This window comes from Salvelinus sp. IW2-2015, linkage group LG18 (genome assembly GCF_002910315.2).
Source record: "Salvelinus sp. IW2-2015 linkage group LG18, ASM291031v2, whole genome shotgun sequence".
In the NCBI taxonomy this organism is placed as follows: domain Eukaryota; kingdom Metazoa; phylum Chordata; class Actinopteri; order Salmoniformes; family Salmonidae; genus Salvelinus; species Salvelinus sp. IW2-2015.
Window position 1 is genome coordinate 11,924,049 of NC_036858.1, and position 16,111 is coordinate 11,940,159.

Consider the following 16,111-nt stretch of genomic DNA (forward strand, 5'->3'; position numbering starts at 1 on the left):
TGTCGTGCGTGAAGAGTCAGAACCTGTGTGTGCCTATTGTTGTGTTCTGGCTGCTAAATCTTAGCAGTAGCTTTGTTTGAATATATGTCTGGCTGCAAATCTTGAGCAAAGGCCACCCAAGAGATATTCAATTGAAAATTCACACCAAGGGTGAATACCAAGGACTTTATGGATAAAGTCTAAGTCCTTTATAAATGTCAAATATGGGGGCTTGCTTATTCCTGTGGGAAAACTCAACACCATTTACATGGATTAGCCCGACCTCGACAATAACCGGTGACCAATAGAGTTATAAAACAGTAGCAAAGTAGGAACCAGGCTGACCTTTGCTCATTGTGAGAAAGTAAACAAAGCAATACACAAAACATTGGATCATTATTGTTGTCCAAAGCTGTGAGGAATTGGGGCACAGAGATTCACTAACCGCTAATCTGGCAATGGGAAGCTAGGGCCAGTGAACTGCTGCAATAGCACACTACCGAACAAAACTGGATCAGTTTGACCTCATTCACAGACACGTCCCCACAAAACGGAATGTCCTCACTAGCCCTCATCTCCAGTACTGCAGCACGTGGGTCACCTTTTGTTTATTGCAATTCAAACCTGCTGCTAGACAGACTTCTCACCATAAACAATTCTCACATGTAGACCACAAGAGGTTGGTGGCACCTTACTTGGGAGACAGGCTCGTGGTAAACGCTGGACGCGGATAGCGAAATGGTTATCAAACACAAGGTTCTATCGTGTTGATGCCATTCCAATCGCTCAGTTCCAGCCAATTATGAGCCGTCCTCCCTCAGCAGCCTCCACTGATGTAGTCATATGTTTTTGAAAGTCCCCTTAGGCAACATACGAGAAGACGTAAATAATGTTACTAATCGGTTGCATTGAATTCAAGTTTGCTTTGCAGATTAAGCTGGAATCCAAGCGGGGAACAGCCACGTCCTTTTAGCGATACTACAACAACAAAGACGTACTTCAAACAACGACACTGTCCCCCCCCCCCCCCCCCCCCCCCTCGGACATCATGCACATGCGATCAGAACAGCAGAGTTTGTATTACGATCCTTTTTTACTACGATGATGGATGCTCCTCTCGTCTCCTCCTGTTTCATAACCACTGGCGACCGATGGCCCGGTTTCCCCTTCCATCTTTAAGGAATAGGCTACATTAAAGAAATGTGACACCCAGAAAAAAATTGTTTTGTAAAGAAAGTATAAAAATAGTCTCCTTATGAGCAGGTTGTGATATTATTGTAGCTATCCTTATCGATGATAGATTACACACAACCCTCCAAAGTATCTCAATATAAAACACCCCACTGTATTCTGTAAGCAGCTGAGCTCAAAAACAATGGCATGTTGTCTATTCTTGACCTTCACTCACTGATATTCTCTCGCTTATTCAAAATGAAACAATATGGCCACCCATATTTCCCACTCTGCTCATCACCTTTTAATAAACGAGTCTCAACTCTCTCTCTGGATCAGGAACAAGGAGGTTGGAGCTGCATTCCAATCAAGGGACATGTTGAAATGTTGCCTCTCTGGCCTTCCTTAACCAAACATTGCGTAGATCACAAGGTGCGTCGCCCTCTGCATTCTTGAAATGTAAGGGCTCTATTCAATCTTGGTTGCGAGTGTTACAGATTCTGCGATAGAAATGGTCATTTCAGATTGAGCCGACGTTAGCAGCGTTTACCGTGATACAGTCTCTGCTAAAGCGGGAACGCTGCCCTTTACATGTCAATCACGCTGCGAAGCCGAACCTCCACGATGCAAGATTGAACCTTTAGAGTAAAAGAAGTTGGAAAGGAGGAGCGTCTGAATGAACCATATTCTTATCAAAACGGTTGAAAATAATGCGATAACTTTTCCACCAAAGAGTTGCGCAGTCACAAATGACCATTCTATGCCAGACTTGCATGAGACAAGGTGTCATCTTAGAACAGAGGAGGAGAGGGGAGAAAGGAGAGACGGTAGAGAAGAGGGAGAACAGAGAGAAAAGAGAGGAGAAACGGTGAGAGAGAGCAGAGGGCGGGGGAGAGGAGGGGAGGGGGGAAAATGACGAGGGAGAGGAAAGGAAGAAAGAGGGAAAGAGAACTGCATAGCCAGACAAAGGAGAAAGTGACACTACAAAGCAAGCGGGTGTCTTTTTTGGTAAAACGTCCTCTGGTCTTCCAGACACCTAAAGCCAACACACTTCCAGTCCCTCTACAACATGTTGGAATGGGGGGCAATATAATCTCATTCACTGCCGATTCTCTCCCAACTCCGCTTCAAATCAAACTTCTTATTGCCTTTTGAATACCTGGGAGAAGACATCGTTCTGTGGAAGAAGATCCTACTACAACCACAAAAATAGGTTTGAATTGCTGGTCATTTCTCCTGTTTATGCTGAATGCTGCAAAATACTTCAATGACAAGTCCAGGCTCCACACAGTACCAAGGAGACAGGTCTACAAAGGAGCCATAGTTCCTTCAGGTGCATCCATTCTCTCCAGTCTAAACAGCGGCGTGATAAGGTATTGACACAGGTCTGGTGGAGTAGACGATAGCCATCGGCCCAGCTGGACTGGCACCCTGCCCGAAGAGCCTGGAAGTGTGAGTGGGGGTGTGTGTGTGTACGCATGCATTGCCATACGTGTGTTAATGCCTGTGCCTCTGCCTGCCTGTGCGTGTGCGTGTGCGGTGTGTGCTGCGTGTGCTGTGTGCGTGTGTGTGTGTGTGTGGGTCGTGTAGTAACGTCTTTGTTGTTGTAGTATCGCTAAAAGGACGTGGCTGTTTCCCCGCTATGGATTCCAGCTTTAATCTGCAAAGCAACTTGAATTCAATGCAACCGATTAGTAACTATATTTACGTCTTCTCTATGTTGCCTAAGGGGACTTTCAAAAACATGACTACATCAGTGGAGGCTGCTGAGGGGAGGACGGCTCATAATAATGGCTGGAACTGAGCGATTGGAATGGCATCAAACACATAGAAACCTTGTGTTTGATACCATTTCGCCTATCCGCTCCAGCCGTTACCACGAGCCTGTCCTCCCCAAGTAAGGTGCCACCAACCTCTTGTGGTCTACATGTGAGAATTGTTATGGGTGAGAAGTCTGTCTAGCAGCAGGTTTGAATTGCCAAAATAAACAAAAGGTGACCCACGTGCTGCAGTACTGGAGATGAGGGCTAGTGAGGACATTCCGTTTTGTGGGGACGTGTCTGTGAATGAGGTCAAACTGATCCAGTTTTGTTCGGTAGTGTGCTATTGCAGCAGTTCACTGGCCCTAGCTTCCCATTGCCCAGATTAGCGGTTAGTGAACTCTGTGCCCCAATTCCTCACAGCTTTGGACAACAATAATGAATCCAATGTTTTGTGTATTGCTTTGTTTACTTTCTCACAATGAGCAAAGGTCAGCCTGGTTCCTACTTTGCCTACTGTTTTATAACTCTATTGTCACCCGGTTATTGTCGAGGTCGGCTAATCCATGTAAATGGTGTTGAGTTTTCCCACAGGAATAGCAAGCCCCATATTTGACATTTATAAAGGACTTAGACTTTATCCATAAGTCCTTGTATTCACCCTTGGTGTGACTTTTCAATTGAATATCTCCTTGGGTGGCCTTGTCTCAAGATTTAGCAGCCAGACATATATTCAAACAAGCTACTGCTAAGATTTAGCAGCCAGACACACACACAAAGGCACACAAGCAGGTTGGTCTGACTCTTCACGCACGCACCACCACACCCACCACCCACCCACCACGCCACCCACACACACACACACACCACACACCACACACACACACACACACACACAACACACACACACACACAACACAACACACACCACACACACACACACACACACACGACACACACACACACACACACACACAAACACTACACCACACACACAAGCACACACACACACACAACCCTGTTGCTGCATAGTGGGCCTCTCCTCTCCTTCCTTTAAACCTAGTGCTGGGTCCTACTACAGCATATCTGTCTGGTCCCGGTCCCGGTCCTGCGACTGTCACTGGAATCTCAGATACAGCCTGGCTACTGAGTGACCCCCAGAGCCAAAGTCTCTCTGCCTCCCTAAGTAGCCTACAGTGTGTGGGAACACTTGTCGTAAGTCCCAGTAAGAGGCAGGGTGTGCAGACCTGGGTCACATTGGCCCTGGTTGTCATCACCCAGGCAAGGTAATTCATTAATGGCTGATAATGTACATCGAGAGAAAGGAGGGATAATTGGCTCCCGTCGCTGTTTCAGATGAGGCAGTGATTGCTGTTGTAGCTGGAGTATGTCAGAGCCATGTTCTTGGGAGAGGGGATGCCAGTACTTCCTGTAATGGTTGGGCGTAGGATACCCTTGCACCAGTAATCTGTCTTTATATCTCTTTCAGGGCCATGTTTATTGTATAGTCTTATGTGGGCTGAATTACCTTGGTCCRTTTAGTAGTGGGAGACTTCTGTTCATTGTCACTGTATGACATGAGACCGGAGGTTTCCCCTGCTCAGGTCACATGACCAGGAAAAACACCTTGGCCGGTGTATGACATAGTATAGTTCTGTTATGTGTAGACTGCTGGCTCAGTTGGTAAAGCATGGTGCTTGTAATGCCTGGGTTCAATTCCCAGGGCCACCCACAGGTAAAATGTGTGCACACATGACTGTAAGTTACTTTGGATAAAAGCATCTGGGAAATGGCATATGTTATTATTGATAAACAGTAAGGGTGCCTGATATGGGTGTGTGAGAAGGTCGGCTAGCCATCCTGTGTCGTGTTAAGTGAATAAACACTGAGGCCTTTGTAGGACTGGTGGTGCCAGGCACACGGTCCACAATCTCCACTTTATACACACAAACCACCCCTTAATGTTTTCACCAGTAAGACGCACAGTGTGACTCACAAGGTGAACTGTATGTTATCTGAGTCATTTTTATCACGTCTGGACATCTTTGAAATATTCACCTGGACTATCTCATCCTCCCTTCAAATGCCTATACCTCAAATTAAATCCTGCCACTCCCCTCAAAAGCTTAAGACATTTACTTTGAAACTCTCTTTGTATTTCTCAACATAGAGCACTCTCCTTGAATGTAGGCTGTGTTTCTTCTTCGACGGCTCCTATCTCTCCACTCAGTGCAATGTGTTTACTTTTACTTCCCAGTGAGGTATGAACCCTGATATTTACATGGGTGTGAGACTTGATATTTACATGGGTGTGAGACTTGAGTTTTAACTCAAGACACCAAAAACACTCAACCCACTTCCTGTTGACGTCAGCGAGTTGTGCCAATAACACGACCCAATGTCACAGTCATACGGTAAACACTTTGTGAAGGTTGATTTTGGAAAATGAACAATTTAAAGTAAAACTGAGCAATGGAGTAGTATTTTGACCATTGAGCTGGGACTGTTCACAACAGACCATAGTCCCCCTCAGTGCTTTATTTCCTCATTGACAACATTGATTCATTGTTAGCATCTTAGCTAATCGCTAACCATATTTCATACAAATGTATCTCATGCTTACATACTTACTTAATTTATACAAATTAGGTTTGATAAATCGTGTGCTGACTGTGAATGCTGCAGCTAGCCACAGGGTCAGTTCCCTTGTAGATAACGCTGGCTGCTTCACAGCTTTTTTACCCTGGTGCTAATGTTGTGGCTGTCCGGGTGAGTGAAGAAAGAGACAAGGTTGGCTCCCTAAGCTGCTGTCTGTTGCGTCCAGACTTGTACCATGGTTGACGCTTTGGCTCCCCCACACTCTGATCTCCTCCCTCTGAGAAATGTTAAAGATCATCTGGTTGCTCTCTCCCAGCCCAGAGGCTTTGTGGGTGGTTGTGGGGAAGACATGGTCGGGGTGGGCTAGAGAAGGCTGACCAAATCATTAAGAGAAGTCAAACATCTCTAGCTACGTGTCCCAAGTTGTTGTACAAGATGAACAATAACAGTTTTGCTGTATCAAATAGTTTCTGAATCAAATAGTTCCGACTTCCTAGAGTGATAGTTCCTAATCGTGAATATCCATGAATTATAGTTCCTGTCATGAATGCCTATGTTCCCTATGTTGATATACAGTAGGCTATGTTATAAACCTGACAGACTTTATGGCTCTGTTATGTCTGTTATGTCTGTTATGTCTGTCTGTCTGTCTGTCTGTCTGTCTGTCTGTCTGTCTGTTCTGTCTTTCTGTCTGTTCTGTCTGTCTGTCTGTCTGTCTGTCTGTCTGTCTGTCTGTCTGTCTGTCTGTCTGTCTGTCTGTCTGTCTGTCTGTCTGTCTGTCTGTCTGTCTGTACTCAGTCTCCTGTCAGGAGCACCCAAGGAGAAAGCCCTGGCTCTGAGGAACGTCAATGAGACGGGCGCCATCTACTCCTGTCCTGTCACCACAGAGCTTAACGACTGTGAAAGGATGGACTTGGTCAGCTCCAGTAAGTACTGGCACTCTCACTGTCATTGCACTGTCCTCTCTATATGAAAGGGTTCTCCTGAGTGAATGGGTGACATGGGGCTTGGTTGGGAGGTTCTTTAGGTGGTTAGATAAGGATGTGTTTGTTAGAACCACTGAATTATGCTTTGTATGTCATTTGTTACTGTGGAGACTGGGTTCACTCACCTGAGTGGGGATTCACCCTTGAGTGGAATTTTCAATGTGGAATTTTCAAAATTGCAAAAACAATCCATACAAACTTGCCAAAGCATTTACTGACATTTTCTGACACTGCTCTGTATCTAAAATAATAAATACAAAAAACACTGTAGGATAGCCTGTATTTGATATCAAGGTCTAGCTATCTCATACTTATTCCAGACCAAGCAGAATACCTCCTGCTCCCAAAGGTAGACTCATTAAACTATCAAATGAGACAAATTCCCCCCTTCCCAAACCCTTACCTTAAGGGCCCTGAGTTGCTAAGCCCAGCCAGCAAGTATGAACCTCTGAGATCTCTGAAAGACATGCTCCAAGTAGGAACATATTGAATTAGTCTTAATTAAAGGTTATGGTAGACTGACTCACCTAGGAGGCAATTATAGCCTCAGAGGCTGAAAGTAAGAATGATAATGCACTTTTGATGTTAGTCAGTCTCTGTAAAATTTTTGTGGTTTACACTTGTTCAGGCTTGATCCACATTGGATGAGACTGCTGCTGTTTTTGTTGCTAGGTGTCTTACTTTCATGATGAACATCCTGTTGTTATATTTTGGGGTTTGTTCAGTTGGAAACGTTAAGTATCAAATAAGAGTCAGACATTGTCGTATGTACATGTCTGCTCTGTTGCCACTTTTCATGGAAATGTAAAAAAAAAAAAAAAGAAGGTAAATATGGAAGCTTTATAATCTTTTAATTACATCAAATACATTATTCATTCTTTGTCATTGAGGTAACCAGTAACTTTGTATTGATCACTTCTGATGTGACTATACGGTCATGACAATTAACAGTCGCAGAAGACAACAGTTCACAGCTTTATGTTTCTATTTAAGATAAAGCATGCCCTTTAAAGCAATGAGTGTGATGTGTGTCTCCCACAGCGGACTCGTCTGAGATGGTGGAGGGGATGTGGCTGGGAGTGACTGTGGCCAGCCAGAGAGACCTGCCAGGGGGTCGAGTGCTGGTGAGAGTGGGACACCCTCTGGTTCTCTTTCCTCACTGAAAGTGGACCGAGATACTAGATGCTTCTAACAAAACATTTCGCACAGATCTGTCTTTGACAGTGACATCAGTTCATGATTTATGCCAAAGTTTGAGTTATGGACATCAAGTTTGTTCCTGATAAGGCTAGCCATGTGAGGGTAAGATAAGGTCAATTTAAGACCATAGATAAAGCATAGGCTTAGACACTAGATACGATACAATATACGATAYGATATATTTTATTGTCCATTGTGAAATCTACATACAAATACACAAACACAATACACTATATACAGTGGGGAGAACAAGTATTTGATACACTGCCGATTTTGCAGGTTTTCCTACTTACAAAGCATGTAGAGGTCTGTAATTTTTTATCATAGGTACACTTCAACTGTGAGAGACGGAATCTAAAACAAAAATCCAGAAAATCACATTGTATGATTTTTAAATAATTAATTTGCATTTTATTGCATGACATAAGTATTTGATCACCTACCAACCAGTAAGAATTCCGGCTCTCACAGACCTGTTAGTTTTTCTTTAAGAAGCCCTCCTGTTCTCCACTCATTACCTGTATTAACTGCACCTGTTTGAACTCGTTACCTGTATGAAAGACACCTGTCCACACACTCAATCAAACAGATTCCAACCTCTCCACAATGGCCAAGACCAGAGAGCTGTGTAAGGACATCAGGGATAAAATTGTAGACCTGCACAAGGCTGGGATGGGCTACAGGACAATAGGCAAGCAGCTTGGTGAGAAGGAAACAACTGTTGGCGCAATTATTAGAAAATGGAAGAAGTTCAAGATGACGGTCAATCACCCTCGGTCTGGGGCTCCATGCAAGATTTCACCTCGTGGGGCATCAATGATCATGAGGAAGGTGAGGGATCAGCCCAGAACTACACGGCAGGACCTGGTCAATGACCTGAAGAGAGCTGGGACCACAGTCTCAAAGAAAACCATTAGTAACACACTACGCCGTCATGGATTAAAATCCTGCAGCGCACGCAAGGTCCCCCTGCTTAAGCCAGTGCATGTCCAGGCCTGTCTGAAGTTTGCCAATGACCATCTGGATGATCCAGAGGAGGAATGGGAGAAGGTCATGTGGTCTGATGAGACAAAAATAGAGCTTTTTGGTCTAACTCCACTCGCCGTGTTTGGAGGAAGAAGAAGTATGAGTACAACCCCAATCTCTTATACACATCTAGATGTGTATAAGAGACAGCTAGATACGATACAATATACGATATGATATATTTTATTGTCCATTGTGAAATCTACATACAAATACACAAACACAATACACTATATACAGTGGGGAGAACAAGTATTTGATACACTGCCGATTTTGCAGGTTTTCCTACTTTGCCTACCAAATATTAAGTACTGCTTTTCTGATGTATCAAATACTTATGTCATGCAATAAAATGCAAATTAATTACTTAAAAATCATACAATGTGATTTTCAGGATTTTTGTTTTAGATTCCGTCTCTCATAGTTGAAGTGTACCTATGATAAAAATTACAGACCTCTACATGCTTTGTAAGTAGGAAAACCTGCAAAATCGGCAGTGTATCAAATACTTGTTCTCCCCACTGTACATGCAGTATGAAAAACACTGGTAAGTTAGTACATACTGTAGGTCACATATTCAGAGTCTCTGGCCTGCTGTTTGACCATGTATTTGGTTTGCATATGTTCTGTGTCCCAGTGTTCAGYTGCACTAACAGTTCAGGATTCACTGCAGTGATATTGCCACAATGCAACAGTATGGGAAGAAAAGGTTGTTGTTTGGTCAATAAAGACATAATATTAAATACAAAAACGATGTTTTAATTGACATATAAAGACAGGAAATTCAAATGAGCAGCCCTACCCTACATTTGACATAGGCACTAAGGTTTTACAGCAAACTCATCTTATTACACCTGCTACTGTAAAAAATGTACAAATTTACTCAATTATACCACTTACTAGATCAAAATAGCACTCCTGTGTTGTAATGTCTAATTCGTGTCCAGGCTTGCGGGCACCGCTACGTGAAGGTGGTAAAGGGGGGCGCGGAGGAGCAGCGGCGGATGGTGGGGAAGTGCTACGTCAGGGGCAATGACCTGACCTTCGACCCCAACGACGAGTGGCAGGCCTACAGCTAYGAGGTGTGCAACCCCAACTTCGACATGGAGCTGGAGGGCTTGTGCAACATGGGCATCTCGGGGGGCATGACCGACACGGACGTCTACATCGGCTCTGTGGGCAGCTACGTGTGGCAAGGTGGGCACCAAAAGGAGTCACAGCCTCAAGACTTCTTCTGTACAGCCTGGTCTCATGGACTAGACGTAACATAGTAAACAAGGCTTCTTCTGGAAGCTTTTCTGGAAAGTCATGGCTTAAAAGTTCATGTGAAACTGTATTCTCTTTATTCTCTGTTCTCTTTTGTCTTTGTTACCTAGGCAACGTTCATGTAACGTGGAGAGACCCTGATCCAGGAAACTCGTGGGACTCAAGTGACAAAGACTTTGGGCAACTGAACAGACGATACAGCTACATGGGTATATCAGTGACCTGGCTAGTAGAGCCATTTCTGGATCAACAGGGTAGACTAGGAAGCCTACTGTAAGGGAGTGTCTCGTGCTCTTCCATTTCAAAACGCTCTCAAACATAGCCGCTCCCCCATTCAGAAAGATAAACATCTCTTTGAACGTATGTATTGAAAGAGAACTAGAAAGAGGAACTACCGATGCTATCTAGATGGCGGCGCTCCGTTTAGCATAGTGGCAACTGTATCACAGGAAGTTACCTTTGACCTTTGTGTAGAATGATTTAATGGCAATGATTTGCCCTACCTACCATAAATGGTACTGTAACATTGTTACAACATTGTTTTAATGTTGTTTTAACACCACAGGTTACTCTGTCAATGAGGACAAGAAGCTGCTGAGTCAAGACTACTTCACGGTAGTGACGGGGTCTCCCAGAGATGAATCCAAGGGCTCAGTGATGTTGGCTAAGAAGGGCAACACAGGGCTGGTGATCGAGTTCATCATCCCAGGAGAACAAGTGGGCTCGTACTTTGGGAACAGCCTAGCTGTCACCGACCTCAACAATGACAAGTATGTCATCACTGTCCATAGGAAATCCCCAGCTTTAGTGCGTCTCTCAGTGTGCCATATGCCAAAAGCTTGATTATCTAGAACAAAACAATAGCAAACTCGGAGGCAAAAGAATAGCATATGCTAATCTTTTGAGAATAGTATTGAGAACAGTTTGTTATTCTTTTGATACAGGACTGATTGAGTTTGAATTATATCACTCAATAAAATGCAAATTTACCGATAGCCCGTCATCTGTAGCTTTTCCCTCTACTATTTGGAATACACGCTCTACCTGACCAGTGATGCAGAGAATACTGTACTGTAGTGGTTGAATTGGAGAGGCTGTCCTCGTCGTTTCACCACCTCTGATACGGTATCTGACATGACATTATGGCTGAGGCATGTGTGCTCTCTCTTTCTCATAATACATGAATAAAACCTTGAGCATTTGTGTTCATGGTCTGTCAGCATGTCCGAGAAAAAGATTATACTGAATAACACAATAACACAGAATAACACAAAAATATTTGGGCTGTACAAAAGACAAGCCAAAAGATATAAAGCATGTCATAGGCTATGTTGCCCTCTCTTAAAGCCAATAAGAATGAAGAATAAGGTGGGTAAAATGATTGGTAAACCATATAATGATTATGATCCATGTGCTATATGCTACAATGATACAGAATGTGTACGGTTGTGTGTTAATATTTGTCTGGGCAATTTTGTATTTTCACCATCCTAGCTGGAATGACCTGATCGTAGGTGCCCCATTCTACTTTGACCGTCAGAAGGATGAGGGAGGAGCGGTGTACGTCTTCATGAATGAGAACGGCTCTTTCCAGAAGACACCTAGCATGGTACTGAAGGGTCCTACGGCATCTGGTTTTGGATTCGCCGTGGCAGCCATTGGCGACGTCAACCAAGATGGATTCCAAGGTAGGCCTACCATAACGGGTAACCTTTTGGGCCTTGTTCAAATTCCTTAAAAGGGCATAATTCCTTCCTCCTTTACTTGAAGTAATCACTGATTTCACATGATTGGACAGGTGAACATAAGGGCTCCACCACGTGGTTTTCACCTGTCCGGTCAATTCTAATCAGTGATTTCTACAAAGAGGGGAGGAGGAAAGATGCACTTTTAAAGAATTTGAACGGTACCGCAATGAGGACGTAGAAGAGGAAGAGGATCATGGTTAACTTCCTGATCCAAGCTCAGACTGTTATTGTTGGATGTGCATTGTTAAATGTTACAGTCTCACTAGAGGGAAATAGCATTGGTGTAATCAGACAGGTCACAAATGGGTTATCCGGGATCCTTGGGATGTCCCTATCCTAACCCTAACCCTAACCTTAACCGTAACCCTTACCTAACCCTAACCTTAACCCTTACCTAAACCATTTTAAATGTCAACTTCAATGGGGTGACGTCAGAGTTGGACATCCCAAGGATTCCAGATAGCAAGGAACGTCACAAATGGCTTTGCAGGCCATTCAAATCATTTCTACTGTCATGATGCTGTCACCTAGTGGCGGAATACAGCCAGCACAAGGGCTTACACTGGAACTATAGGCAGAGATCTGTAAATAATGATGAGATGCTCATGTCTCAGCCCTAACAATGGGAGTCGTTTTCCAAAAGGCGGGAAGGCAGGCGACAAGCTTAGGTCCAAAATAAGCCCATAGAAACGCTTTGCCTCTTCCTCTCTGCTCTCGCTCTGCTCTCTGCCTATCAGAGATGGTATTCTACACACTACTTACTTCATGTATTACATGCATCAAATATGCAGATTATTAATTGTTTGAGCAAACTTAATTGGTCATTATCAAAATGTATGGTCATGTATTTCCAATGCCTATATTTCCTCTATAGACTTTGCAGTAGGAGCCCCATTCCATGAGACTGGGAATGTCTACATCTGGATGGGAAGCAAGAAGGGAATCTCTGAGGAGCCTAGTCAGGTACACACTGGCATACTTAGCATCATTTACATTTACATTTAAGTCATTTAGCAGACGCTCTTATCCAGAGCGACTTACAAATTGGAACATCAGGCAGAAGAGGCAATTGCCTCAGGCCTCACATCCTCATAGGGCCTCGTGAGCTGGGCATTAAAAGAAAGGTATATAACTGTATATATAATAAATAATCCGCCTTTTTAAACTAGAGATATCTGTTTTTTTGCATGGTCCGCGTCTCAATGTCGGCCTTCTGAAGGTGGCAGAGCTACAGCGGTGTTTGTCAGACCAGGCGACATCCTTAAAAATCGGTCTTCTCACAAAAACATTGGTAGAGTCCGAATGGTTTGGGCTACACGCGGTTTGGGCTACCCCTCTATGGAAATATGAGATTCTCACGAACACGGTGGTGGTGTCCGTTTTGCTCTATGACCCCCACAAGTGTCACGGAACTTGAATGGAAGTGAATAGGGCATTTCCACTTAAAAAGTATACGGGTAAAAATGATTTATTTATTTTCCTGATTCATTTATTTTCCTGATTTATTTTGGCCGTCCTATATATCTCAGATATAGGACAGACATTACAAAACATACTTCCTTTTGATTACATTTTTGACTATCTTTTTTCCCATGGATGAATCTGTTATTCGCTGCGTTTCTATGGGCTAATAGCAGCAAGGTCAAATAATGTTTTTAGATCTTTTTTGGGATACCTGCAGGGGTCCTAAAATTCAAAATCAAATAGCTAAATGATCCTTGGTATGACCATCTTAAAGCAATTCCATATAGCTTAGTAGAAACCTAGTCTCGGGCCCTTAGACTCTCTAGGAGGATACGATATGCATTTATTTAGTAAAAATACAGGTGCTGCTGATAATACTGCCCTCATCGTTGAGGCAGAGGACATGTATGTGTAGGCCATGTATCTGATGCGCTCTAGCCAAAAAGAGTATGGCATGTCATACTCTTTTTGGCCAGACAGCATCAGATACATGGGCTACATATAGTAAGACAGAGGGGCGCTGTTTCGCTCGCTCCAATGCTTTCTCCAATGAGATAGTTTCAGCCATTTGTAAATTGAAGGAAAGTTGGCGGGTGCACAGTGCACTGTTCGGATGCTGGAATTATTTTGAATAAACGTGCGAAGGTAACCTACTTTTTGAAGTGATTTGTTTGACAATCTGATGAAAACAGGTACATTAGACTGGTTTGATTCATTTTATAGATGAATAGCTCATAGTTCATTAATATTCCCCCAGTAATGCACAATACATTATCTGCTATGAAGCCAAAAAGGACGGGGAGAACAGAGTTGAATGCAGGGAAATGGGGGAAAGATACTGTATCGTGATCTATGTAGTTTTGTAACGTGTCCGTGTTGCCCCCTATAGGTTATTGAGGGGAAGTCAGTGGGTAGTGGTGGGTTCCAGACCTTTGGCTATTCCATCAGTGGAGGTATGGACATGGATGAGAACAGTTACCCTGACCTCCTGGTTGGTTCTCTGGATGACCGCATCGCTCTGCTCAGGTAAGTTGTGGACAATGAATAAAGTATGTATTGAATTGAATCAGCTAAAACTGCCATTACAAACTTGGATATATTCATCCAGGATCTTGTTTGTGTCTCACTTTATTTCATCTGTCTCTCCAGCACGTCTTCTCTTGGTAGTAATATCTTTATTGTTGTCTATGTGTTCCTATTCTTTGAGTAATCTTTTGACACGGTTCATTTCCAGGGCTCGTCCAGTTATCCATCTCTCTAAGAACTTCACCGTGCTGCCAAAGATTGTGGACCCTAACCTTTGTCCCCGTGGAAACAAATCCTGGTGAGAAAGGTTCCTCTCAGATCACACTGTATGAAGTAAATTCATGTCAGCTGTTATTTGACTAATGTCTCTTCTATGTCTTCTACAGTGTGACTGTGACAGTGTGTTTCTCCTACACACTCAGCAATGGAAACAAAGACTTCAAGAAAAACATCAGTGAGTGGCATTCCCTTTCTAATACGGACTAATGCACTCGCCTTTATCTGTATTTGGACAGCACAGGAGGCTGGTGAGGGGAGGTCGGCTCATAATAAGGGCCGGAACGGAGCAAATGAAAAGGGGAGTATTTGTATTTGATACCATTCCACCTATTCTGCTCCAGCCATTACCACGAGCCCGTCCTCCCCAATTAAGTTGCCACCAACCTCCTGTGTTGGATAGTGAAGCTAACGTTTTAAATTTGGCTCTATACCCCAGCATTTTGGATTTGAGATCAAACGTTTCATATGAGGTGACAGTACAGAATGTTACTTTTTATTTGAGGGTATTTTCATACTTATCTGTTTTACCGTTTAAAAATGAAAGACCTGCCTCCCGGGTGGCGCAGTGGTCTAAGGCACTGCATCACAGTGCTAGTTGAGCCACCAGAGACTCTGGGTTTGAGCCCAGGCTCCGTTGCAGCCGGCCGTGACCGGGAGGCCCATGGGGCGGCGCACATTTGGCCCAGCCTCGTCCGGGTTGGGGAGGGTTTGGTCGGCAGGGATATCCTTGTCTCATTGTGCAGTAGCGACTCCTGTGTCGGGCTGGGCGCAGTGCACGCTGACCAGGTTGCCAGGTGTACGGTGTTTCCTCCGACACATTGGTGCGGCTGGCTTCCGGGTTGGATGTGCATTGTGTCAAGAAACAGTGCGGCTTGGTTGGATTGTGTTTCGGGGGACGCATGGCTCTCGACCTTCGCCTCTCCCGAGTCTGTACGGGAATTGCAGCGATGAGACAAGACTGTAACTACTACCGATTGGGGAGAAAAAAGGGGGGTACATTTTTTACATTTTTTTATTAAATCACTTTATGTTTCTGGTCTCYCCGTGTGAATAAGTCATGAGTACTTGGACAAATTCACTTACAGTGTAATAAAGTAGCATTTGGTCCCATGACTACATCACGCTTGTGACTCTACAAACTCTTTGGATGCATTTATTGTTTGTTTTTGGTTATAATTTGCCCAATAGTAACTGAATGGTGAATGATGACTGGAGTAATTTTCTTTCTAAGTGTTTAGATAAGATGTTTCTGAACTCTTAAATTGAAATTGGGGCCTCCTGAGTGGTGCAGTGGTCTAAGGCACTGCATCGCACTGGACTCGATCCTGGTTCGAGTCCAGGCTCTGTCGCAGCCGGCCGCGACTGGTGCACAATTCGTCTGGATTAGGGGAAGGTTTGGCCGGCAGGGATGTCCTTGTCCAATTGCGCTCTAGCGACTCCTGTGGCAGGCCGGGCGCATGCACGCTGACTTGGTCGCCAGGTGTTTGGTGTTTCCTCTGAAACATTGTTGTGGGTGGCTGTTGTGGCTGGCTTCTGGGTGGGCAGTGTGGCTTGGTTGTGTGATGCATGGCTCTCAACCTTTGTCTCTCTGGAGTCCGTACGGGAG

General features: G+C 44.1%; 1 protein-coding gene across 1 annotated transcript in view; it reads left to right on the forward strand.

Annotated features, from left to right (window-relative positions):
• The window catches only part of itga3b (integrin, alpha 3b), a 57,743-nt gene that overhangs the window by 25,857 nt on the left and 15,775 nt on the right, over positions 1-16,111 (forward strand). The window contains exons 2-11 of the mRNA XM_024008458.2: positions 6,309-6,436; positions 7,538-7,620; positions 9,670-9,919; positions 10,099-10,197; positions 10,554-10,758; positions 11,483-11,676; positions 12,611-12,699; positions 14,090-14,226; positions 14,435-14,524; positions 14,613-14,680. Of these exons, the coding sequence (XP_023864226.1) occupies positions 6,309-6,436; positions 7,538-7,620; positions 9,670-9,919; positions 10,099-10,197; positions 10,554-10,758; positions 11,483-11,676; positions 12,611-12,699; positions 14,090-14,226; positions 14,435-14,524; positions 14,613-14,680 (1,343 nt within the window). The remainder of the gene's footprint in view (positions 1-6,308; positions 6,437-7,537; positions 7,621-9,669; positions 9,920-10,098; positions 10,198-10,553; positions 10,759-11,482; positions 11,677-12,610; positions 12,700-14,089; positions 14,227-14,434; positions 14,525-14,612; positions 14,681-16,111) is intronic.